Source organism: Oryctolagus cuniculus, chromosome 5 (genome assembly GCF_964237555.1).
Source record: "Oryctolagus cuniculus chromosome 5, mOryCun1.1, whole genome shotgun sequence".
In the NCBI taxonomy this organism is placed as follows: Eukaryota; Metazoa; Chordata; class Mammalia; order Lagomorpha; family Leporidae; genus Oryctolagus; species Oryctolagus cuniculus.
Window position 1 is genome coordinate 20,784,290 of NC_091436.1, and position 27,820 is coordinate 20,812,109.

At 38.0% G+C, this 27,820-nt stretch overlaps 1 protein-coding gene and 1 pseudogene across 9 annotated transcripts in view; one reads left to right on the forward strand and one right to left on the reverse strand.

Annotated features, from left to right (window-relative positions):
• The window catches only part of STXBP5 (syntaxin binding protein 5), a 223,863-nt gene that overhangs the window by 141,965 nt on the left and 54,078 nt on the right, over positions 1–27,820 (reverse strand). For all 9 annotated transcript variants that reach the window (XR_011388463.1, XR_011388464.1, XM_008263622.4 and 6 more), the window contains exon 5: positions 865–999. Coding sequence is in view for 7 of the 9 variants with exons in the window: in XM_008263622.4 (XP_008261844.1) it covers positions 865–999 (135 nt within the window). In the remaining 2 variants the exon portion in view is untranslated. The remainder of the gene's footprint in view (positions 1–864; positions 1,000–27,820) is intronic.
• Positions 22,344–22,658, forward strand: LOC108177484 (cytochrome c oxidase subunit 6A1, mitochondrial pseudogene; annotated as a pseudogene).

Sequence of the window (27,820 nt, forward strand, 5' to 3'; positions counted from 1 at the left end):
TCAAAGAACAGATTGGAAACCCACACTACCAAGGGACTGATATATGATAATGACATCCTTGCCACAGGAAGGAAAACCAGGCTTCCCACAGTTACATTTACATTGAAACATTACAAAAGAGATATGTCACAAAATTATCTCATGTTAAAAAGACATAAATCCTGTGTAATGGAAGACTATACTATTTGGCCAAAAACAAAAAGAAACACTGAAAAAGGTTTTTGCCAATATCGTTAAACTTTGATTTTCATTTCTGAATGATAACATAAGAGAAACTTTGTACAAAGAAACAACATATAAAACATTTTAAGACAGTGAAAAGTTAGCACTAAAGATCCCTCAACCATACCTCAACACAGTTTTTGTTGTTAATACCGGTAAATTAAAATAATGGTCAGTGCAACAAAATTAAAGATTAACCTTAAAAACTAATTCTGCAATATGTTAACTTTGATAAACATTTACATTATATTGGTTGATTATTAAAACACACCAAAATAGTTTAAATTAATATTTCCTAAATATTAGTGGCAACCCATTCATGGATCATGACCAGCATTGCAAAGACAAATCACAAAAGAACAAAAGCAAACAAAGAATGCTTTTTCACCTATGCTATATTTCAAACACATGTAAATATATGCACAACATTTGTGTATATATTTATGTACATATGTATAAATCACTTAAATTTACACACTGTCATACCAATAGGGTGATATTTACAAAGATATTAAATCTGCATTTAATATCAAGAACATCTGACACATTTAATTCCACAGAATTACAGACTGGCTATTATCTGATGGTATTATCATATTTGATATTGGTATTTTCAGATATGGAGTACTTGCTGGAACTCACAGTTCAATGGCTTTATTCCACATAATGACGTAGCCTGAGAGTGTGAAGGACTCCACATTGACAATGTGTATATTACCTCTTTCAGTGCCCACATAGAGCCACTTACTCTGGAAAGGCAGATGGCAAAATGTAACCCTGTAAGAGAAAATAGATGCAGAAAATTAAATTATAAAATGGCTGGTCAATTTTACTGACTGTATTAGAGGGTTAATCATGAAACATGTAGCTCATGAAAAGCAAAAATGATACACAATCTACTCATCGTGATTATTACCTAACAAACATAAGACCTTTTTACAATAAATAGTATGGCATGATTGAAAGAGGATGAGTTTTGAAGTTAAATGGCGTCTCCTATCTGGCTGTGTCATCTACTAACTGTGTAACCTTCAGCACATCACAAATTTAATCTGTAATCCAAAACCTATGGCTCTAATACCCACTTCACTCCTGGGTAGTACTAGATTTCTAAAGAATCACCAAATGTATCAAATTCATCTAGCTTCTATCCACTCAAATTTTTCTTCCAATTTTCATTTCAAATATTACTCTCATCCTAAGTGATTCTCCAATATTTTTTTATTTCAATCAGGCTTGCCTTATAAGATAATTAGGGCCCATCTTCCTCACTAATTTGTAAGCCACTGGTAGAGCCCCCCTGTATTAAGGTTTAGACAATGTTTCTGAAATGTAGTTGGACTTTTTCATCTTTTATTCTGAAGGGGAGCCTTCATGGAAAATTATAATTTCCATGCATTCACCAAAACTTATTACTCCAACAATTTCAGACATTTTTTATATCAGCTCATTTAACTCAAAGTAAAAGAAACAATCTTGTCCTTTTTGTAGCACTTATTTTTAATAATAAGAAGGTAATATGTTGTGAAAATATACAATGCTCATCTTCTTAGAGACCACATATGTGTCTCTCAGAATCAAATTCAGTGGAATGGCACTTCAAATAATACAGAATGATATAGTGATCACTCCTGGATTGTTAATACTGACACTAAGCATTGGATAAGATAGAGAATACCAAACACCTGTTATTCCCATTAATATACAATTTCATTACAGAGAATATTCAAGATGAGAACACCTATTACATGAATGTGCATGTGCAGGCTGGTGTTGCGGCACAGCAGGTTAAGCTGCCTCCTGTGATGTGGTCATCCCATAAAGAAGTGCTAGTTTAAGTCCCGGCTGCTATTCTTTGGAACCAGCTGCCTGTCTGTCAGCCTGGAGAAAGCAGCAGAAGATGGCTCATGTACTTCAGTCTATCCCACTCATGTGGGAGAACTGGATGGAATTCCAGGCTCCTAGCTTCAGCCAGGCCCGGCCCTAACTATTGCAGCCATTGCTGGAGTGAAAGAGTAGATAAAAGGTCTTTTTTGTCCCTTGGTCTCTCATTCTCTCTCTGTCACTCTTTCAAATAGAAAAAATAAATCTTTAAAATAAATAAGTAAACGTACATGCAACACATCTAAATCTTTCTTAGAGGTAATATTCAGTTAGACAATTACTTGAGCTTTTAACCATTTGTATTTTGGTTAAATGTTTTATATGTACAACTTATTTCTAAAGGACTTACAGCATTCGGACATGCCTAGTGAATCAACAAAATCATTATATTACCTTGTTACTTCAACTTTTCTGAAAATCTCAGAACCATATAAGTTTAAGAATTCATAATTTCCCAGGTTTTAGAAAAGTACAAAATGCATATTTTATATAATAAGGGATGCCATCCTGTAAGACATACTAAAAAATTTTTTTTTTTTTATTTTTGACAGGCAGAGTGGACAGTGAGAGAGAGAGACAGAGAGAAAGGTCTTCCTTTAGCCGTTGGTTCACCCTCCAATGGCCGCCGCGGCCTGCGCACTGCAGCCAGCGCACCACGCTGATCCGATGGCAGGAGTCAGGTGCTTCTCCTGGTCTCCCATGGGGTGCAGGGCCCAAGCACCTGGGCCATCCTCCACTGCATTCCCGGGCCACAGCAGAGAGCTGGCCTGGAAGAGGGGCAACCGGGACAGAATCCGGAGCCCCAACCGGGACTAGAACCCGGTGTACCGGCGCCGCAAGGCGGAGGATTAGCCTATTGAGCCACGGCGCTGGCCGACATACTAAAAATTTTTAAAGTATAATTTCAAAAAAATTTAAACATAACCTAACATGTTATTGATTCATTTAATTCCTAGGTAATTACTGAAGAGAAGAGAAATCATACATCCATATAAGACTTGTCCATAAATGTTCAGAGCTTTGTCCATCAACAAGAGAAGAAACTGTGTCCTATAATTAGATTAGAAAACTTTTCAAGCAGTAAGAAAGCACTATGAATAAATGAATCAACACTGATGAATATTAAATATCTTTGAAGTGAAAGAAGCCAAATTTTAAAAAATACACACTGTGATTCCACTTATATATAATTTATATGCAATAGAAAACACATCAAACCACAGTAGCAGAAAGCAGATCAATGGTTTCCTGGGGACTGTAGGAGTGGGGATGGAATAGGCAGGGGACAGTACAAAACAGAGAAAAGGATTATTACAAGGATTTATGCTGAAGTGATAGGTAACTTCCTTATTTTGACTGTATTGATGGCTCATATATGTGTCAAAACTTAACAGGTTATATATTTGAAATGTGTCTTGTTTACTATATGCTAATTTTATCTCAATAAAAATGTTTGAAATTTTTCTGCTTTCACAGATATGTGGAATGGAATCATGAAATAGACTATAGTTCTGATTAACATATGGCTATAAGTACTGGAATACCACTACTGGGTTTCAGTTTCTAGGTCTATCATTCATTAGCATATTACTTTAATTTCCCAGTGTCAGATTATTATTTTTTTTTGACAGGTAGAGTTGCAGACAGTGAGAGAGACAGAGAGAAAGGTCTTCCTTCCGTTGGTTCATTCCCCAAATGGCCACTACGAACAGTGCTACACCGATCTGAAGCCAGGAGCCAGGTGCCACTCACAGAGATATTTCATGTAGGTCATTTTTTTTTCTTTTTTATGCCACGGTGTCTTGGCTTTCCATGCCTGCAAAACACTCATGGGCATTTTAGCCGATCCAAATGCCCTAAGAACTCATTCTGAGGCCAGAATGCTGTTTAGGGCATTCTATGAGTCTGCTGTGTATCCTCTTCCCATGCAGGAACTTTCTCTCTTTTTTAATTCTATCAATTATTATTTGCAGACCCTGGTCTTATTTATGTAATCCCTTTGACACTTATTCCTATCATTACGATCAACTATGAACTGAAACTGATCACATTGACTAGTGAGATAGCATTGGTACATACCACCTTGATGGGATTGAATTGGAATACCCTGGCACCTTTCTAGCTCTACCATTAGGGGTAAGTCCGATTGAACATGTGCTGAACTGTACATTGCCTCCCTCTCTTATTCCCACTCTTATATTTAACAGGGAATTCTTTTCAGCATAGACTTCTTGGAAAAGACCCCAGAGGCACAGGCAGTCTAAGCCAAAATTAACAGTTGGGATCACATCAAATTGAGAAGTTCATGTACTGCAAAAAAAAAAGAAAGTGAAGAGGCAACTGACCGAATGGGAAAAATATTTGCAAATTATGCAACAGATAAAACATTAATAACCAGAATCTACAGAGATCAAGAAACTCCACAACAACCAAACAGACAACCCACTTAAGAGATGGACCAAGGACCTCAATACACATTTCTCAAAAGAGGAAATCCAAATGGCCAACAGACACATGAAAAAATGTTCAGGATCACTAGCAATCAAGGAAATGCAACTCAAAATCAAACTGAGGTTTTACCTCACCCTGGTTAGAATGGCTTACATACAGAAATCTGCCAACAACACATGCTGGCGAGGATGTGGAGAAAAAGGGACACTAACCTAATGTTGGTGGGAAAGCAAACTGGTAAAGCCACTATGGAAGTCAGTTTGGAGATTCCTCAGAAACCTGAATATAACCCTACCATACAACCCAGCCATCCCACTCCTTGGAATTTACCCAAAGGGATTTAAATTGGCAAATAAAAGAGCTGTATGCACCTCAATGTTTATTGCAGCTCAATTCACATTAGCTAAGACCTGGAATTGACCTAAATGCCTGTCAACAGAACACTGGCTAAAGAAATTATGGGATATATACTCTACAGAATACTATACAGCAGTAAAAAAAAATGAAATCCGGTCATTTGCAACAAAATGAAGGAATCTGGAAAACATCATGCTAAGTGAAATAAGCCAGTTCCAAAGGGACAAATATCATGTGTTCTCCCTAATCGGTGACAACTAACTGAGCACCTAAAAGGAAATCCGTTGAAGTGAAATGGACACTATGAAAAACAATGTCTTGATCAGCTCTGGTCTTGACTGTCTAGGAACAAACTATTTTATTCCTTTTAGTATTTTTTGTTTTACTTAATACCACTGGTTGAACTCTAACACACAGTTATTCTTAGTCATTTAAATTTAACTGTAAAGGATCTCCAATTAAACTCACAGCAGACTTATCATCAGAAACCCTGCAGGCCAGAAGAGAATGGTGAGATATAGCCCAAGTCCTAAGAGAAAAAAACAGTCATCCCAGAATATTATATCCTGCAAAGTTCTCATTTGTGAATGAAGGTGAAATAAAGACCTATTGAAACTGAAATATTTTTCACCACCCATCCAGCCCTGCAAAAGATGCTTAAAGATGTGTTGCACACAGAAACACAGAAACATGGACATAAAAAATACGAAAGAAGGTAATGGAAAAATTTCTCTCAGTAAAAGATCAAACGAAGTTCAAAGTATAAATCAGAAATATCTTTGGAAAAATAGCAAAGTCATTACTTATCAATAGTCACATTGAATATAAATGGCCTCAACTCCCCAGTTAAAAGGCACAGATTGGTTGAATGGATTAAAAAACAAAATCCATCTATTTGCTGCTTACAAGAAACACATCTTTCCAACAAAGGTGCATGCAAACTGAAAGTGAAAGGTTGGAAAAAGCTATTCCATGCCAACTTAACTGATCGTAAAGATGGATTTAAGTGTCAAAGTGATCACATAAATAAGACCAAGTGTCTACTAATCATAATTGATAGAATTAAAAAGGAGGGAACAATGCAACATGGGAAGCAGGCCACACAGCAGACTTGCAGAATGATAAATACCCTAACAGCACTCTGGCCTCAGAATCAGCCCTTAAAGCATTTGGATCTGGCTAAAAAGCCCATGAGAGTTTCGCAGGCATGGAAAGCCAAGACACTGTGGCAAAAAATGACCTACATGAAAGATCTCTGTGAGTGAGATGCTGGTGGAAAGAATGGGCCATCAAAAAAGGAAGTATCTTTTTCTGAAAGGAGGAGATAACTTCTACTTTGATTATGGCCTTGTTTAAATAATGTTGGAGTTTGTGGACTTAAGAGGCTTCCATAGCCTTGGCAGCTCATGACAAGAGACTCAGGTCATTACTGACATCATAAATAAGAATGCCAATTGTTAAATCAACAACAGGAGTCACTGTGCACCTGCTCCCCATGTAGGATCTCTGTCCTTAATGTGTTGTACTATGTGAATGAGTGGTAAACTACTACTAGAACAGTACTCTATACTTTGTGTGTCTGTGTGGATGCAATCTGTTGAAATCTTTACTCAGTATATACTAATTGATCTGTATATAAGGATAACTGAAAATGAATATTAATGAAGAATGAGATGGCAGAGGGAGTACAAGGTAGGATGGTTTTGCTGTGAATGGGTGGGTAAGGGTGGAGAACTGCTATAATCCAAAAGTTGTACTTATGAAATTTATATTTATGAAATAAAAGCTTTCTATAAAAAAAAAGAAATAAAAAAGAAAGAAAAGTGAGGGCAAGTAGGGAAGGCATATATTTGTTATCCATAATTAACTCAAGAATTCAACTAGCAAGTTTTACTGGCTGTGAGCATGTGGAACTAGAAAAAGTGAGAAAATCAAAATTGTGGTTACCACTCAGTGAAAGAACACCATACCAGTGATTATACAGAAAGCTCAGTAAGAAAATTTCGTTGCTCAAAACACAGTACTAGGAAAACTATCAACATACCCTACCCAAAACTAAGATTCTAAGTTATGGGCAATTTAATCATTCATTTACTAAAATATAAAGCTGGTGGTTAAAACAAACTGAATTTGTTACTATATTTAAAAGTTCTCTTTCAATTGTTTATATAAAAATGATTTTATTTCCTCATTTATAAGAATTTTCATCTTCCTTACTGAGTATTTAAAGTATAGAAAAATAGGGTGGCGGCACCATGGCTCACTTGGTTAATCCACTGCCGCAGTGCCGGCATCCCATATGGGCACCGGGTTCTAGTCCCGGTTGCTCCACTTCCAGTCCATCTCTCTGCTGTGGCCAGGGAAGCCAGTGGAGGATGGCTCAAGAGCTTGGGCCCCTGCATCCGCATAGGAGACCAGGAGGAAGCACCTGGCTCCTAGCTTCTGATCGGCATAATGCACCGGCCATAGCGGCCATTTGTGGGGTGAACGAAAGGAAGGAAGACCTTTCTGTCTCTCTCACTGTCTGACTCTGTCAAATAAAAAATAAATAAAGTATAAAATAATAAATAAGTACGTAAGCTTTTTATAATAATAAACGAAAAAATTATATTGATCACATAAAAGTAGTAACATGTATTGGAGCATTTAAAACTATTATGTGTAGGGGATCAGCATCGTAGCACAGCAGGTTAAACTACTGTCTCTGATGCTGGCATCCCATATGAGCACTGGTTCAAGTCATTACTGTTCTGCTTCCAATCCAGCTTCCTGCTGATGCACCTAGGAAAGCAGCAGAAGATGAGACAAGCAGTTGAGCCCCTTGTATCCATGTGAGAGACCCAGGTGGAGTTCTGGAGTTCTGGCCTTGGCCTGGATCAAACCCAACTGTGTAGCCATTTTGGGACTATACCAATGAATGGAGGATTCTGTCTCTCCCTGTCTGTGTATAACTCTGCCTTTCAAATAAATAAATGAATCTTTAAACAAAAAGTAAAACTAAATGTGATATGTATGTGTGTGTATAGACAGAGAACAGACACATTTCTTATTTTACAACTCTAAGATTATAATCCAAGATATGTATCTAATTTTTCTTTTTTAGTAAAAGTAGTCATGAAACAAATGACACTGAAAAGTCTTGGGATAAACAGATTTAAATCAAATTTCAGATCAACAGATGAAAAAAATCCATTCCTCTCCTATACCAAATGTAGGTCTGATCATGTGACTTGAACTGGGTAATACTGGATTACTAGTTGTTGTAGAGAGGAACAGTTTTGAAAGCAACAGCATAGCACATTGGGGCCTTCTTTCTTAATACTTTTGGAACCCAGATGCCATGTGATAAAGCCCACACTAGGCTGTGGGAGACACAGGACCAGCATATATCCAGAACCAGCCATCAGAAACGAGAAAGCAAGCTAGAATGTCCAAAGCAGCAGTACCTCCAGATAACTGCAGTCCATAACTGACTACTGGGGAAGACGTCTCCTATAAAGCCAGATTCAGGTTGCTCACTCATACTTTTATTAATATGTGGAGATCAATTTTTTATGTGTTATCTATTAATCATACTCAAGGGGCCAGAGTTGTGGTGCAGTAGGTTAAAGCTTGCTGCCCGAGATGCCAGCATCTGCTGAATGCTGTTTCGAGTTTCAGCTGTTCTGCTTTCCATCCAGCTCTCTGACGATGTGCCTGGAAAAGCAAAGATAGCCCAAATGCTTGGGACTCCTGCCATCAATGTGGAGCACTGGATGGAATTCCAGGCTCCTGACTTTGGCCTATTGAACCCTAGCTGTTGTGGCACTTTGGGGACTGAACCAGAGGATGGAAGGTCTCCCTCTCTCTTTCCTTCCCTTCCTCCCCCTTTTTGGTAACTGACTTTCAAGTAAATAAACCTTAAAAAAAAAAAAAAAAAAGATGGCATATCAAATCCTTCCTGGAAAAGTACTTTAAAATGCGTAAGTTGAGCCAAGACAAAGTAGAGGGGAAATCTCACTGAAACAAATGAACAAATGAAACAGAAATACACAAATAGTAAGTTGAATTCTTTCAGTTTGGCACTTAATAAAATTGTATCCTGAATCTCTATACTTAAATACATGTTCTACATAGTGTAACTGGGAATACGGTAATTCCTGTAAATTTGTTACACGGACCTAAAAGTATCACTGTAAAGTGTTAGAGACTGAGATATATATCTATATATTTAGCCTTTGTGTTAGTCTCTCAAATATACAGTCAAGCACCAAGCTCAAGATTTAACTATTATCAATTTTCTATGCCAGAGACATATAGCTTCCTAAGTAATGTTGAAATGAATCATCCATGAATAAAGGCATAAAACAATACAAATATGTGTACAGTTTTATAATTTAACCTATAGAAAGGAGTGTGAACCAGTAAGTTTAACACTCTAGTGTCTTTATCACCATTAAATTAGCCAACATAAGAGAAAATGTGTCATGACATCTGTATTCTTAGCAAATACCACATCTTTCACTTACTAAACAGTGAGTATTTGTTAAATGAGCAAATGAACTATATAAAACATGGGACTTTTTATGCTAGTTAATAAAACAATCACACAATCCTGACTTACTACCTTTAATTATCATGAGTTACCAAATCCATTCCATGCTTCCACAAGAGTTATATTTTCAAAGCCAAGAGAAATCACGTCATTTGAAAAACTCTTAATAGCTTTCTACATTCTACCATGATGATTCTCTAACAATATCTGGTGATATTTTATGGTACGTGTGTCTAAGAAGAAGGGTTAGAAATACAAAGTGTGCTGGATTTGGTCAACTGGCACTCAACATCCGTGTCCACATCCTCCTATATGCTTTCCCTTCCTGTGCTGCAGATGCTGGAAAGCAAAAACTTAAATTTTCCTGGTTCTCCTTGCAGCTAGGGTTCTAGATGAGATTACATTTTACTAACAGAATGTTCTTCATATTTGGAGGCAGAGACAATCTTTCTGCTGCTGTTTCTCCTGATGATGCTTGTGGACACACTTACAGCAGCAGTGGGTACCACACAAAGTACTCAAAGGTCTCTCAGAAGCTTAATGTGGTAAGACATGGTAACCTTAAAAGCAGAACCATTTTTTATTCCTGGGATTGCAGCCAAGACAGTATATATTAAAACTCAACAGGCCTAGCATCTTTCCAAACATTTTCCCAACAGCTAGGCCCTTGTATTATATTGCTTTATGTTGAAAGTATCTGCAGTGGTTTTAGTTCCTGTGTTGGATCCTGATTAGGAAATGTGCCTAATCTAAAACTTACCTACATGGTAGTTTACAGTGACTAGCAAATACTTACATTGCATCATTTAGAAAATGCTATTTGTTCAAAGATTTGAAGCTGAAAAAAGGTTAAAAAGTGAACTTTCTCATAACTGTACACAGGGTCTTCCATAAGGTAACCTTACTCACTTTTCCAAAATTATCTCTTCTGAACTACACACCCAGCAATGCCAGTTACAGTTCCCTGAATATCTGAGAATGCCTCAAGACTTTCTACCTTCGGACATGATAGAAATGCCCTTTGCCATCTGTCAATGTAAGAATGCCTATTCTTGCAAATCTGGTTATATAAGTTCTCTTGTAATACTTTTCATGAAATTCTAAAATGTGACAATGCATACTTTTTCCAGTTAATCTGTAAACTTTCATATAGAAAATGTTATTACATTCATAATATATGTTTTCCACTGCACTGTAATTTGTCATTTTATCTCCTTTATTCAATAAAATTTCTATATATGTCCAGAATTCATCATAGTATTTGTATGGCCCAGAAACTCAATGTTTATCAAATGAATTAAGAAAATAAGAAAAAAAAAAGATTTATATGGTATATTTCTTTTTTGGGGAAATTTCTTAAATGAATACTAAATATTCTGTCATAAAAATATAAGTATATACCAATATAGGAATGTATTAAAAATGATAGCTGTCAGTTAAAAATAATTTATGAACCTGTTCAAAGAACTTCCTTTTTAATCTATAGTCCCATTTATCTTCTGATAAACTGCTATAACTATCTTAGAAAAGTCATCATCATACATAAAAATCAGCAGTACAATATAAATGTTTCACAAATTACGCTTCAGAGAGCCTTAAACGTTGTTTTACATTTGTACTTTAATATATTCTTTATTAATTACATATTGATATTTATTAAAAATTTAGAAACAGAGAAATATGTCCAAAAATCACAATATTACTTTCTTCTGAAATAAGACCTTGATATATTAACATTAGTAATTGATAATTGATTATCTACAAGTGAAACAGTGAGTATCAAACAGGAAAATAGTATCAGTTAGAGGAAAAATTAAAAACATCTGAAAACAATGACCCTTGCCATATAGGAAATTTATTTTTTATTTATTTATTTTTTTGACAAGCAGCGTGGACAGTGAGAGAGAGAGAGGAAATTTCTTAAAGTTCTATATATAATGATCACAGAAAATGAAGGCACCATGACATTTTTACAATAAATGTTATAATACAATGAAACAACCTGGTACTCATTAGTAACTGTTCACTTCATTGTTTTATTACAATAAAACCTTTTTTATCTTCAAAAACATTACCTAGTTGTTATAGACGTAGTGTTCTACACCATACAGACCATACCGGTCTAGTAGAAACAAATCACTTGGTCAAAGCTTTTGACTGTCCCATATCAACCTCCTTACAAAAATAAAATAAAATCTATTAAAATAAAGTAATATAAAAAATTTGCTATGGGCCAAAGACCAAATGACCTCCAAGGAAAATCAAGTGCAGATGAGGTTTGAATCTACGAGTGGAAGAAGTGGAGACTATATCTAAAAAATATAGTTCGTAATCTATAGGATGCTAATAAAAAAAAAAAAAAACCAACATTCAGGTTCTAGGAGTTCCTGAAGCCATGGAGAGAGAAAAATATCAGAAGGCCTTTTTAGTGAGATACTGCCAAAAAACTTCCCGGGTGTGGAGGAGAACAGAGACATCCTAGTACAGGAAGCACATAGAACCCCCAATAAACTTGTCCAAAAGAGATCCTCAAGACGACACGTTGTAACCAAACTTACCACAGTGAAACATAAAAAAAAAAAAAAGATTCTAAAATGTGCAAGAGAGAAACATCAGATTACTCTCAGAGGATCTCCAATTAGACTCACATCAGACTTCTCATCAAAAACTCTACAGGCTAGGAGGGAATAGCAAGATATAGTTCAAGTATTAAGAGAAAAAAACTTCCAACCTAGAATATTATATCCTGCAAAGATCTCATTTGTGAATGAAGGTGAAATAAAGACCTTTCATAGCAAACAGAAATTGAAAGAATTTGTCACCACTCAACCAGGCCTGCAAAAGATACTTCAAGATGTGTTACACACAGAAACACAGAAACACGGCCATCAATACCAAAGAAGGTGAAGGAAGAAAACCTCCCAGTAAAAGATCACAGGAAGTTCAAAGCATATATTAGAAATATCTTTGGAAAAATGGGAGGGCAAAGTCACTACTTACCAATGGTCTCATTGAATGTTAATGGCCTTAACTGTCCAGTTAAAAGGCACAGACTGCTGAATCGATTAAAAAACAAACCCATCTATTTGTTCCTTACAAGAAACACATCTTTCCAACAAAGATGCATGCAGACTGAAAATGAAAGGCTGGAAAAAGATAATCCATGCCAACATAAACCAAAAAAAAAGCAGGTGTAGATATATTAATATCAGACAAAATAAACTTTAACACAAAAGCTGTTAAGAGAGACACAGAGGGGCACTATATTGATTACAGGATAAATTCAACAGGACTGGAAGATTCAATATCATCAAAATGTTCATTCTCCCAAAAGCAATTTATACATTCAGTGCAATACCAATCAAAATAACAAAGACATTCTTCTCAGACCTGGAAAAAATGATGCTGGAATTCATATGGAGGCACAGGAGACCTCGATCTTGTACAACAAAAGCAAAGCCTGAAGCATCACAAACCAGATTTCAGGATACTTAAGGGTAGTTATAAGCAAAAAAGCATGGTACTGGTACAGAAACAGATGGATAGACCAATGGAAAAAAAGAAACAAGAGAAATCAATCCAAACATGCATAGGCAACTTATATTTGATCAAGGATCTAAAACCAATTCCTGGAGCAAAGACAGTCTATTCAATAAATGGTGCTGGGAAAATTGGATTTCCACATGCAGAATCACTGGATTGCCAGGTGGAGAAGTGTGAAGCAAGACCCCTACCTTACACGTTACACAAAAATACACTCAACATGGATGAAAGATCTAAAGCAATGACCCGACACCTTCAAATTACTAAAGAACATTAGAAAAAGCCTGCAAGATAGAGGCACCAGCAAAAACTTCTGGGAAAAGACCCCAGAGGCACAGGCAGTCTAAGCCAAAATTAACAGTTGGGATCATATCAAATTGAGAATTTTAGGTACTGCAAAAAAAAAAAAAAAAAAGAAAAGAAAAGAAAGGAAAGTGAAGAGGCAACTGACCGAATGGGAAAAATATTTGCAAATTATGCAACAGATAAAACATTAATAACCAGAATCTACAGAGATCACGAAACTCCACAACAACCAAACAGACAACCCACTTAAGAGATGGACCAAGGACCTCAATACACATTTCTCAAAAGAGGAAATCCAAATGGCCAACAGACACATGAAAAAATGTTCAGGATCACTAGCAATCAAGGAAATGCAACTCAAAATCAAACTGAGGTTTTACCTCACCCTGGTTAGAATGGCTTACATACAGAAATCTGCCAACAACACATGCTGGCGAGGATGTGGAGAAAAAGGGACACTAACCTAATGTTGGTGGGAAAGCAAACTGGTAAAGCCACTATGGAAGTCAGTTTGGAGATTCCTCAGAAACAAGAATATAACCCTACCATACAACCCAGCCATCCCACTCCTTGGAATTTACCCAAAGGGATTTAAATTAGCAAATAAAAGAGCTGTATGCACCTCAATGTTTATTGCAGCTCAATTCACATTAGCTAAGACCTGGAATTGACCTAAATGCCTGTCAACAGAACACTGGCTAAAGAAATTATGGGATATATACTCTACAGAATACTATACAGCAGTAAAAAAAAATGAAATCCGGTCATTTGCAACAAAATGAAGGAATCTGGAAAACATCATGCTGAGTGACATAAGCCAGTCCCAAAGGGACAAATATCATGTGTTCTCCCTAATCGGTGACAACTAACTAAGCACCTAAAAGGAAACCCGTTGAAGTGAAATGGACACTATGAGAAACAATGACTTGATCAGCCGTTGTCCTGACTGTCGAGGAACAACTTACTATTATTCCTTTTAGTGTTTGTTGTTGTTGTTGTTGTTGTTCTATTTAATACTATTGGTGAACACTTTAATTAACACACAATTATTCTTAGATGTTTAAATTTAATTGAAGAGTGATTCCTGTTAAATATAAGAGTGGGAATAAGAGATGGAAGAGATGTACAGTTTGGGACATGCTCATTCGGACTTACCCCTAATGGTAGAGTTAGAAACGTGCCAGGGGATTCCAATTCAATCCCATCAAGGTGCCATGTCTCACTAGTCAAAGTGATTGGTTTCAGTTCACAATTGATCATAATGATAGGATTAAGTGTCAAAGGGATCACATAAACAAGACTAGTGTCTGCTAATACTAACTGACAGAATTCTAAAGAAGAGAACAATCCAACATGGGAAGCAGGATACACAGCAGACTCATAGAATGGCAGATGTCCTAAACAGCACTCTGGCCTCACAATCAGCCCTTAAGGCATGCGGATCTGGCTAAAAAGCCCATGAGAGTTCCACAGGCATGGAAAGCCAAGACACTGTGGCCAAAACAAAACAAAACAAAAACCCTAAATGAAAGATCTCTATGAGTGAGATCCCAGTGGAAAGGACAGGCCATCAAAAAGGAGATACCTTTCTCTGAAGGGAGGAGAGAACTTCCACTTTGACTATGGCCTTGTCTAGGTAAGATCAGAGTTGGCAAACTCAAGAGGCTTCCATAGCCTTGGCAGCTCATGACAAGAGCTTCAGGCGATTACTGACTTCATAAATAAAGAGTGTCAATGGTTAAATCAACAACAAGAGTCACTGTGCACTTACTCCCCACTTAGGATCTCTGTCCTTAAAGTGTTGTACTATGTGAATTAATGGTATAACTAGTACTCGAACACTACTTTATACTTTGTGTTTTTGTGTGCATGCAAATTGTTGAAATCTTTACTTAGCATATACTAAGTTGATCTTCTGTATATAAAGATAATTGAAAATGAATCTTGATGTGAATGGGATGGGAGAGGGCATGGGAGATGGGATGGTTGCGGGTGGGAGGGTGGTTATGGGGTGAAAAAGCTGCTATAATCCAAAAGTTGTACTTTGGATATTTATATTTATTAAATAAAAGTTTAAAAAAAATGGAGATTATATATAGAAGTAGCCTGAGGTAAATTCTGTCCCCCCCCCCCCTCTCTGTTTAAAAACTCTCCCTTTTAGAATCTCTCAGGTAACCAACACAGTCTAGGGAGAGCCATGTCTTACTTCTAGAAATATGGCATTTCTTTTTGTGAAGGCAAAGAAGTGTCAGTTAGGAAGGCATTGAAGAATTTCTGGGAACTAACTATATGTTGGATATTGGAAACAGAATGATAAAGAAGAATCAAGAAGATAATCAAGTAACCAAGGCAATTATAATAAGCAAGGTATGCGCCAGCATTACACCATAATAAAAACAATCACAAAACTCAAACATGGGAAGAACACAAATTTTTTTTAAAATCAGACTTTTGAAAATATGATGTTTTTAAAAATGACACTAATATTTCAAAAACTGATAATGGGACTTTAAGGATGAATAGGAGTTAGTCATGGAAAAAGAATCCGGCCGGCGCCACGGCTCACTAGGCTAATCCTCCACCTTGCGGCACCGGCACACCGGGTTCTAGTCCCGGTCGGGGCACCAGATTCTGTCCCAGTTGCCCCTCTTCCAGGCCAGCTCTCTGCTGTGGCCAGGGAGTACAGTGGAGGATGGCCCAAGTGCTTGGGCCCTGCACCCCATGGGAGACCAGGTAAGTACCTGGCTCCTGCCATTGGATCAGCCGCAGTGGCCATTGGAGGGTGAACCAACGGCAAAGGAAGACCTTTCTCTCTGTCTCTCTCACTGTCCACTCTGCCTGTCAAAAAATAAAAAAGAAAAAAGAAAAAAAAATTAAAAAAAAAAAAGAAAAAAGAAAAAGAATCCATATGTTCTCGACAAGAGAATTAGCTCATCTCATATCTAACAGGGAGGATAACACCTTTTTAAAAAACTGAAAGTTCAGGGTAGCGGGATTTTAATGCATAAGAAAAAGGAAACTTATGGTGAAATAAGACTATGGTGGTATCCAGAAGATTCACAGATCTCACCAAATTTGGAATGCTAGATATTTTAGAGTTTCCACTTCATTCTGAAGGCAGTGAAATGATCAGGGGACACTGGTGGTCTACGTGACATCCATTCCTTAGTTCATTTCTTCCTATTATCCAGATGTTCAACAGAGTGTCTACATGCCTCAAGTTATCCATGTGTTTAGGGAAAAGCCTAAACAAAGGATAACTTCCATAGATGGTCCAAGTGAACCTGGATAATCCCACTCATAACTTGATACCATTTTGAGTCAGGAAATCCAAGCCTATATTAAGGTCACTAATTTGGGATCTCATTTACATCTACAGAACCCCTTCACAGTACCAGGTTGATTAAGAGAATTTGCCATGTTGACTGGGAGAAGCAGTTTGTACACAAGGGGTAGAAATCTAGGGGACCCTCTGATAATCCTGATTAGAACATTCTACCCTTTTGCCCCTAAATGCAAAAGGCATTCATCCCAGTCCAACATACCTGAAGTCTCAATGAATTATAACACCAATTTAAGTCTAAAAATTTCCTGAAAATTAGCATCAGCTCAGAAATTCCAAATCTCCTTATCTAAATTTGTTGCAAAGGGGGTCCTGGGTTCAATCCACTAAGTATAGCTCTTGGACACAGTTTCATTCCATTTGCGGTCCTATGAAACTAAAGAAACCAAAGTTCTTCCCCTCAACATTCTCAGCATGCAATGGTGTGGCAGACATATGATAATAGTTATGTAAGTTCCTATTAAACAAGAGAGAAAGCAGAAGGCAAAAATAATTCACTGGGTGACAATAATTTTAAACCTGGCAAATGTTGGATTTTTAATAAGGTTTCAAGTCCTATGAATAATCCTCCAAGGCTCTGTTGTCTTAATCATGTTGCCTTTAAAGCTGAGTACTTTTACTGGCCTGCTTCTGGCTGCAGTCTGCTTTCATTTTGTGCTCTCCCTGTCCCTTTCAGTTCAACCTAGCAGTATTTCTAGTGGTAAAATTATCTTAAGAAATTTGTGAGTCTATATAAATCTCACTGAATTTCACTACATTAGGAAAAACCACATCAATATATATTTTGGGATAATGCCTTCCCTATTCTAAGTTCTGTTGAGTAGAGGCTCTTTGGTGAGGTTAGGAAGATCTGTGGGGCGTCGGTACATCCTTAATCTGTTAAAAGGAACTCTTCATGTGACTGAATACTCTATCATTTTGGTCTTAAAGATACTTTTAGTAAAAAGTTATATAGGAGCCAACACTGTGGCATAGCAGGTAAAGCCACTGCCTGCAGTGCCAGCATTCCATATTGGTGCCAGTTCAAGTCTCAGGTGCTCTACTTCCAATCCAGCTCTCTGCTATGGTCAGGGAATGCAGCAGAAGATGGCCCTGGGCCCCTGCACCTGCATTGAAGACATGGAAGAACATCCTGGTTCCTGGCTTCGAATCGGCCCAGTTCCGGCCAATGCAGCCATTTGGGGAATGAACAGCAGATGGAAGAGACCCCCTTCCCCCTGCCCCTGCCTCTGTAACTCTGCCTTTCAAATAAATAAATAACTCTTTAAAATGAAAAAGTTGTATATCCACATGCTCACATTTTTCCTCTGAGATTTTCAGAAGCAATCTCTTTTGCCAGCTGCATCAGAGTAAAAATACTGCAAATTATCAAGGACTTGTTCCTTAGTAATACTTTTTTCAATTTATCCTTTTGCACTTTTACTAGAAAACAGCAAGAAAAAAATCAAGTCAAATATTCAAAACTGTTCTTGGAAATCTCAGCTAAACACACTGGTTAATCACTTATAAGCTGTACAAGAGGCAATTCTGTTATGCTTTCTGCCACTATATAACAAGGAACCACTTTCTCCAGTTCCTACCCAATAAAACGAACCTCACTCCCTTCAGAGCTCTTACTTGCAGTAGTGTCCCAGTGTCAAGTCCTGCAAACAGCCTGTTCAGGGTTTGTTTGTTTTTAATCATGCTCCTCAAAAATTCTTCCAGCCTCTATCCACTTGCCCAGTTCCAAAACTACTTCCACATTTCAGGTAGTCATCTATCACATAATATTTCAGAGCCAATGGTGGTCTCATATGATTATATCACCTAGTGACATCAAAACCATCTTGGTTTGTGTAGTTACCCTCTATCACATATGGGCACCGGTTTGTGTCCTGGCTGCTCCACTTCCGATCCAGCTCCTTGCTAATTACCTGAGAAAAGCAGCAAATGGCCTAACTGTGCTCCTGACTTCAGCCTGGCTCAGCATGAGCTGTGTGGACACCTGGGGAATTAACCAGCAGGTGGAAGAGTCTCTCTCTCTCTTTCTTCTCTCTCTCTCTCTCTCTCTCTTCTCTCTCTGTAGCTTTTTCAAATAAATAAATATGTCTTTAAACAAAAATACTGCCGTAAATTCTTCCAGTGATTGTGACTCTTAACAACCCCCCCACCCCACCCCAGCAAGTTTTCTGAAATTCTAGTTGTCACAATCTGGCTAACATTTTAGCTATTATGTTAGATGGTTGAGGTTTTAGTTTGATTTTCTTGATGGTTATCTGTCTTCATAAAACACAACGAAAACTGAAAGAGACTAATTATCTCATCATATATTTAAATATAAACCTCCAAAATGGCACTCATTCATATAAATATGTGAATTTGGGTCTTTGCTTTAATATAAGCTATGCAAGCATTTTATTTATCTTTGTTGTCCCAACACCTAACATAATCCCTGGCACAGGCAGGCATCCAATATTTGATGAACTGAATCTAATTCATCTTCTAAAATGTACTTTTTTAATTCCAAATTTGAAGCATTTCTCCCAAGTTACAGTCTTCCTAGGAGAACCAATAATGGTATAGGAGTCAGTTCTTTTAATAGCTTAAGATATAATTTGTCTGGGTCAATCAATATTAACATTAAAACTGTTAGAGGGATTACATATGTCCTAACTCCATGTACGATTAATCTACTTGATCTTTTGCCTTAAACATAAAAAAGCAAGTGCTTTCATTTTAATTATTTGTTTTTATTTTTTACTTGACTTAATTTGCTGTTCATTAGTAGAATTACATTAACCATATACTCACCTTTTTCCTTCCACATAATCTTCCTATACCATTTTTATAATTGTTTATATATAATTCGTTTATACCTTTGGTACATTGTAAGGCCCTTGTGCAACCAGACCAGTCTCTTCTTTTCTTGGTCAGAATTTCTTAATTATGATGAATAATTTTATTCTAGGAGCTAATCCAACAGTTCCTGACCACCTTTCCTTTTACAGTTGCAAGGTTTAAACCACAACTGTTGGGGCAGGTGTTTGGCTTACAGGCTAAAATGTTGGTTGGTATTGCCCTATTCAACATCAGAGTACTGGGTTTAAGTCCAAGATCCATTGTCAATTCCAGCTTCCTGCAACAAGTCATGGCTCAAGTTATTGGGACGTTGCCACCCACATGGGAGACCTGAATTGAATTCCTGGCTCCCAGCTGTAGCCTGGCTAAGCCCTGGCCATTAATGGCACTTAGGTGGTAAACAGTGGATGGGAGCTACCTGTCTCTGTATCTCTGTCTCTTCCCTGCCTCTCAAATAATTTAAAATCCTAACTGTCTTTCTTTAAACATTAAGAGACTATTTTTTCTTTCTTTTTTTAAATTCTCTGTTAATACATGGTTATTTATATGCATAATTCCTAAGATGATTATCATTTCCATTTCAAGTCTCTTTATGGAACAAATTAGGTCTAGAGTAGTAGAATCCCTGTTTTCCTAATAATTCTGGATATCATTCCATTCCTGTATTCTAATCCTTAATTTCAACCCATTAAGTTATTTGCATTTCTAATGCTTGTGTACTTTTCATTAAGCTGCTTTCAAAGAAAATGTATTTTGACAATATGATACAATTACCACAGTTACCACAGAAACTGCTAATTCTAGAGTTTTAATTTGCTCCAATTAATTTTGTTCTTGTTTAATATGTGCAGTGAATTAATTCAGAATCTTTATAAAGACCTATATAGATTTTTTTTAAGGCTAGTATTTGGCAAAATACCCTTTTATAGCTATCATAGTGTAGTCTTATTATGTGCATACTGAGCAAATTTTAAGCTTAATGAATATGCGAAGCACAGTATTTGTGTAATATTATGATAACATAAGAATATAATGTGATAAATGAGTTTTTTAACAGTAATTTATTTAAGTTATTAAAAAACATCCGATGCTAGGGCAGCAGCTTGCTCTTTTAATACACTGCAAGTAATCTTCCATTGCTATGTCAGTATCTGAAAGGATTACTCCATTTGCCAATTAGGTTTTTTTCTTTCATTTTGCTAAAGACTTTTATTTTGTTAAACACTTATTTATTTAAAATACAGAGTAACAGAGAAAGAGGGAAAGGCAAGGAGAGAGATCTTCCATCCACTGATTCACTCCCCAAATGGTGGCAACAACAAGGGCTGGGCCAAGCAGAAGCCAGGAGCCAGAAGTTGCATCCAGGTCTCCCACGTGGATGCAGTGGCCCAAGCACTTTGGTCATTTTCTGCTGCTTTCCCAGGTGCATTAACAGGGCAATGGATCAGGAGTGGGGCAGCTGAACTGGTGCCCAAATGGGATGCCAGAACTGCAGGTGGCTGCTTAACCTGCTGTGCCACAGTGTAGGCTCCTGGCTCCTGGCCTGGTCAGCCCTGACTACTGTGGGAATTTGGGAAGTGACCCAGTAGATGGAAGATCTCTTTCTCTGTGTCTCTCCTCTCTTTCTCTGTAACTCTTTCAAATAAATAAGTAAATATTTTTTCTTTTTGAAAAGATTTTATTTCTTTGAGAAGTAGAGTTATAGAGAGAGAAAGAGAGAGAGGGAGAGACAGAGAGAAAGGTCTTCCATTCACAAATTCCCTTCCCAAATGGCCACAAAGGCCAGGAGCTTCTTCCGGGTCTCCCACATGGGTATAGGGGCCCAAGCACTTGGGCCATCTTCGGTTGCTTTCCCAGTCCATAGTTGAGAGCTAGATTGGAAGAGGAGTAGCCAGGACACTCATATGGTATGCTAGCACCACAGGCATAGGCTTAGCCCACTAAGCCACAGTGCCAACCCCTAAATAAGTAAATCTTAAAAAAAAAAAAAAAGTATGTCAGTATAAACAAAAACAAACAAACAGAAAACATGTCCTCAGAAATGCTGCTTTGCTTCCAATCCAGCTCCCTGCTGATGTGTCCAGGAAAGCAGCAGAGGTTGGCCCCAAGTGTTGGGGCCCCTGCCACATGGACGACCTGAGTAGGGCTTTCTGGCTTCTGGCTTCTGGCTTCTGGCTCCTGGCTCCTGGCTCCTGGCTCCAGGCTCTAAGTTTTGGCCTGGCCCAGCCCTGGCCACTGTTGCCATTTGGGGAGTGAACTAGCAGTTGAAAGTGTGTGCTTTCTCTCTGTGTCTCTCTCTCTCTCTCTCTCTCTCTCTCTCTCTCTCCTCTCTCTCATTCTACCTTATAAATAAAGTAAAACCTTAAAAAATAGTTACATAATGAAGAATATTAGTCAATATTAAGTCCTAAACAGGAAAGTTCACATGTATTATTTAGAACTCATTCTTACAATGTTTTATATTGTTATTTAAAAATGCACACAACAATTTACCATAGTTAAAAATACTGGTCATACTAACTTACGTGATAGAAAGTGATTAGCAGATAGCTGTATTTGCTTATGACTTCCTCCTAATGAAACATTATTAAAAGAAATAAACAAAGTACAAGCTAAATGGAAAATACTCTGATTCTGCTACTACCACACATAATTTTACTTATGAGTTTCTCCTAAAGCCAAAAACCCTTTCCACACGTGTAAACCCAATGGCCCATACGAAAGGTTTACAAACATTAAGAAAGAGGAACAAACAGTAGTTTTTATTTTAGATATTTTATTTGATAGTTTCCTAATAAAAAATTGGATGTTTGGCTTAGGGCTTAGAGCTGCCATAACAAATTAACATAAGGGCCCAGGAGGAAAATGGCGGTGGCAGCTGGGTCCAGGGTTTCTCAGCTTCTAGGTCGGTCCTGCCTACAGGTGGGATGGCCTATGTGGAGCTGTGCCCTCAGCTTGCATGTGGAAGGCCCTCACCTACTTTGTCATGCTTCCCCGTATGGGTGTGAACATGCTGAATGTCTACCTGAAGTCACACCTCAAGTAGCAGGAGATACCCAAGTTCATCGCCTATCCCCATTTCTGCATCAAGTCCAAGCTTTTCCCTGGGGAGATGGGAAACTTACTCTATTCCATAATCCTCATGTGAATCCACTTCCAACTGGCTATGAAGATGAATAATGAGAACCTGAACCCTCACAGGCACTGGGGACCACCACTCTGAATGCAGACCAGAAAAGTATACAGGACCTTAAGCTCACCTTCCTTACTTGTATCAAAAGATGACAATTATACTGATCTTCCATCTCTTTGCTTATGGCAGGAGATGGCTTAAATAAATAACTTAATTTTAAAAAAATTAGCATAAAAAGAGTGGCTTAAAACAACAGAGATTTATTGACTCACAGTTGTGGAGTCTATCAGATGTAAGAAATCAATGTGTCAGGGTGGGTGTCTGATCTAGCAGTTAAGAAGCTGCTTAGGATTCCCACATCCCACAATGGGGCTTCTGGGTTTGATTCACAGCTCCCTATATTTGATCCCATGTTCCTGCTTATTGCATCCTGAAAAGCAGCAGGTAATGACTCAAGCAGTTGGGCCCCAGCCACCCACATGAGAGACCTGGATAGAGTTCCTAGTCACAGCTTCAGTCTGGTCCACTCCTGAACATTATGGGCATTTAGAAAATGAACTAGTGGATGGGAGAGCATGCTTGCTATCTCTGTGTGCGTGTGTGCTTCTTGGAAGGAAGGAAGGAAGGGAGGAAGGAAGGGAGGGAGGGAGGGAGGGAGGGAATGAATGAGTCATGGTGTCAGCAGAACTACCCTCTCTGAAGGCTCAGAGAAGGGTCTGTTACATGGCTCCCAGGCTTCTGGTATTTCCAGTGTGGTATTCCTTGGCTTTATAGATGCATCACTCCAATCTCAACCTCTGTCATCACATGGTATTCTCCCTGTGTGTTGGGGTCTCTCTTCACCTCTTCTAAGGACACCAATTAAGATTAATGCCTACATCAAAAACCTCCTACTAACCAGATCTGTAAACACCCTATTCTCACATAAGGTCATATTCACAGGTACCAGAAGTTACAACTTCAACATATCTTTTTGTGGTCACAATTCAATCCTTCACAAAGAAAGGGATAATAAAGGTCACACTTTCAAGGTTCTCTACTATGACATAATACTGCTGTGAATCCCTTTTCAGGCCAAAGGGACTCAGATGATGTAACTACTACTATAATTAATTCTTGTGATAAAATCCATATGGTAGATGAAACCCTAATTGCAGCAGAGCCTGCAATTAGCAAAACAAACTGGGAGGACATTTAAAATTTTGTTTTTCCTCAACTTCCAGAGAATGTTTGCTATTTCTTCAGTTTGCTAATTAACAACTCTTTTTTTCCATCTTACATCCTAGCTGGTATTAGCTTATTTCCTTTTTATAGCTAAGCTGTGCTTCTTCCCCTCCACCCCCACTCCACCATCCAAATCCACATGTTGAAGTCCAAACAATTAATACCTGAAAATGTGACTGTATTTGGGAATAGTGCCTTTAAGAGGTAATTAAAGGAAAATAAAGTTATATGGGTAGGTTCTAAACCAATTTGATGGTGTCCTTATAAGAAGAAGCAAATAGGCTACATAGGGAAGACCTTGTGAAAAGACAAGAAAAAGACGAACACCTATCTACAAGCCAAGGCAAGAGGTCTCAGAGGAAACCAGTCTCACACTTTCAGTCTCCAGAACTGTGAGGAAATAAATTTCTGTTGTTCAAGTCATCCAGTCAGGGGTACAATTAGACAAAGGGATAGCAACCAAAGACATTCATAAGTTTGTGTTACCCTTCAAATCAAAATCATTCTAAGGAAACTGAAACACATACTTACTTAGTATGAACAAATGTCAACTTATTGGCTTCCTGGGAAGCTAAACTTGTCTTTGCTGTCTTAGCTTTTTCCAAGACCTGAACAGTAAAGCCCAAGCCTGTCTTGCTTATGCTGTCAAAAACATGCTTGATGGCCAGCACCAAGCTACAGAGTACATGGGGAGGGGGAGAGATGCATAAGCTTATTTCTACATGTATGAAAAACAAAGCAGTAAAGATTATTTGGGTCTTAAAGAAAATTTTCCTGGAAAAACCAAAATTTTCCTGGAAAACCAATACACAAAGGGGTAAATTAACTTGCTCAAGTTCACAGTTAAACCAAGACTTGAGACTCTAATTTCTGGATTTTTTTCTTGAACACTGTAAGACTGAAATCACATCAAAATATATTCACATTATTGGGCTGCACAGAAGTGTGAAAGTTCTTAACAATGCTGAATTATACATAAAAAGGTTTAAGATGATACATTGTGTTATGTGTATTTTATCACACTTTAAAAATTAAATCTAGTATTAAAAAATTTACAATATAAGAAAATAAGATTTAAATCACTGCATATATTTTCTATTATACACACAGAAATCGCTACTAAAATAAAATTAATCACTTATGAAAATAACATAATGAAGGAAAATGCAAGTTTAAGTTAACAATTATTCAGAATCTTATGAAAAGGCTTTTTAAAAAGCTTTTCATATTTCTCTTACCTTTCCTAATTATAGAAATATAATGTCATAAAAATGAAACATAGTGAAATAACTATTAAGTTATCCCAAATGCACCATGAAATAAGGGGAAACTAACTATGCTATTGCTTACTATACTCAGTGTCAACAACAAAAATACGCAACATGGAAGTTATTCAACTATTCACAATTATTCCAGCCTTCTTTCTAGGTGTACAACTCTTATCATATAAGCATGTAACATGTTCTGGCCCTTGAAATAAGCATCAGAGATATGTATCATTTCCAGGCAGAAGCTTTAAGAGTCAATACAGGAACAATGTAAGGATAGGCGGCAGGCCAATTAATAAAAGCTTTACACAGTGATCTGCCATCAAGGAGACCCAACAAGGCCAGTCCACCCCAAATGGCATTGGTTTTCGACGTGGAAAGCCAGGGCTTTGGACAAACAGCAGTCATAACAGAAGCCAGCTTCTGAAGAATCCTGTCAGCTCTGCCAAGACCTGGGGCCACTGGAAACAGAACTTCCCTGAGAACAAAGGACTCCCAGGTAAGTGTTGCAGGCCCAGTTGGCCCTCCCTAAGCTGAAAAAGCCCTTCAGTTTGCCCAGCTTCCATAGTAAACACCCCTATTTAGGAGACAGTCTAGAGTCAGTAACATTGTAGGCAGAACCATATATTTCCTTTTAAAGATGCCACCTATTTGATACTAACATATTCAGGCCAGCCCTCCTCCCAGGCCAGCTAGGTAATGGAAGTCAACAGGGTGCTTTCCCCAAGGAGGTTCACACTTCCCTTATAATGCCCCTTTCATTATCCCATGTGAAGAGACAGACAGGTCTGGACCTCACATATACCTGAACAGGCCTTAAGGCCCAGTGATTATTATCAAGCCCCTCCTGTCAGCTTCTGTCTGCCTCTCAATGGGAAAACTCCCTCCTGGTTTGGATGGCACTTTGAAATGAAGAAGCCCAGGACTAGAAGCTGGCCAAACTAACTACATCCCAAAGCAACTTGTCAACAGGTACACACTAAACAAAATGGGAGCATTCTTTCTCTGAAGTAACTAAGAATACATGTGCCTTCCCACTAACTGAACAGGAACTTTACTCTTGCTTTTCCGCCATGGGCAATGTCTCTAATACCTCTTTTTATCCTCATAATCATAGTGCTCCTATTTCTACTATGTATAATTCATTTATTACAAAAGTTCTTCCAGGAACAAATGAATGCTATATCTCAAGCCATCTCGCAGGAACAACACAAGACTGCTCTCCTTCTTCAATCAATCTGATCCAAACGACAGATACCTGCCCAGAGTCCAGGGCCCTGTATCAGCAGGAAGTAGCCAGAAAGAAACCAGGAGCCCTGTCTCTTTTTCTATGCTCAGAGTCAGTACTAATCGAACAAAGACATAAGCCTCAGCCATTCTAGCTCACTGCTGGAAAACAGATAAAATCAGAATTTACCATTTATCCCTGTCTCCCTATTCAATCTCACTCTCTGTATTGTTTCCCATCCCATCTCCTGCATTCTTCCCCAGGTTTGGAAGCCAGCAAAGCCAAACTTGAAGAACCTGTCAGAAGGAACTCACCTGTCTCACTCTGTGCAACCCCCGCCTTCCCTGGGGACCCCTAGCCTACCTAAGATATAAAAAGGCCCAGCCTGTTAGGGTCTGGGCCCTCTGCCATGTGTTCATGTTCGGTCTTTGTGCACACTGGCAGTTGGTCACCCATCACTGTAAATAAATTATTTTTTTTGGCTGTGAAAAAAAAAAAGAGCCAATACAAGCATCTTCACATTCTGTTTATCTCTCTACAACAGTAACTGGCAATATTTTAATGACTGACTGTTTCTCAGCTGGGACTCTGGAGCAAAGACAGCAAGAAAAAAAAAAAAGAAAAAATGTTCCCATTAAGCCCCCAAAGGACACAGAGTATAAGCAAAAATAAACTGCTACTGTATTAAGTCATTGAAATTTTGAGAGTATCTATTATCACAGCATGGCCCACACTAGCCTGACCAGTATAAAATACAAGGTAGTTGTATAAGAATGGATTCCTATAAATGAAAGATCTAAGGAAGGCAGAGAAGCACAGGATTCTGGCCTCCCATCAAGAAGCTCCACTGGAAGGCTTCCACCAAGATATTACTAAAAGTTTTGAATGCCACAGAGCTCAGGCTGAAGGGCAGAATAAGTATTAAAGCTACGTGCAGGTTCTAGACCTGATGGAGACCCAATTCCACCTCCCCTTCCTCACCTGCAGCCACATACAAAGGAAAACTAGGCTCTTTAAAAATGCCACCTCTATCCCTTCAGCCACTTCAGGAACTCTTCAGTCTTCAGAGGATATATCAAGGTCCCTTCCCCACTCCCTGACCCAAGGCACAAAGTCCCATTCCATTGTATTTTAAGTTCAACAGATGTCATAGAAATTTGTAGTAAGCCTAGAAGATTTCATCCAGAGGAATTATTCTAGGCTTAGGAACTCCTGCTACAGTTTTGTGTTCACAGTTTAGTGTCCTGGTCAAGGTAATTCTTTGTTGTAAGGACTATCCTGTGAATTGCAGAATCCCTGACCTTTCCCCACTAGATGCCAATAGCACTGCTTTTCCTCCACCTCCATTTGTGACAGTGAAAAATGTCTCCAGCTACTGTCAAATGTACTTGGCAGGAGGGTGGGAGAAACCACTAGTTTAACAAACACTTTGCTAGACTTTCACTTCCATTTCTAGGAGGTGGTATGATGCTGACCACAACAGGATGTA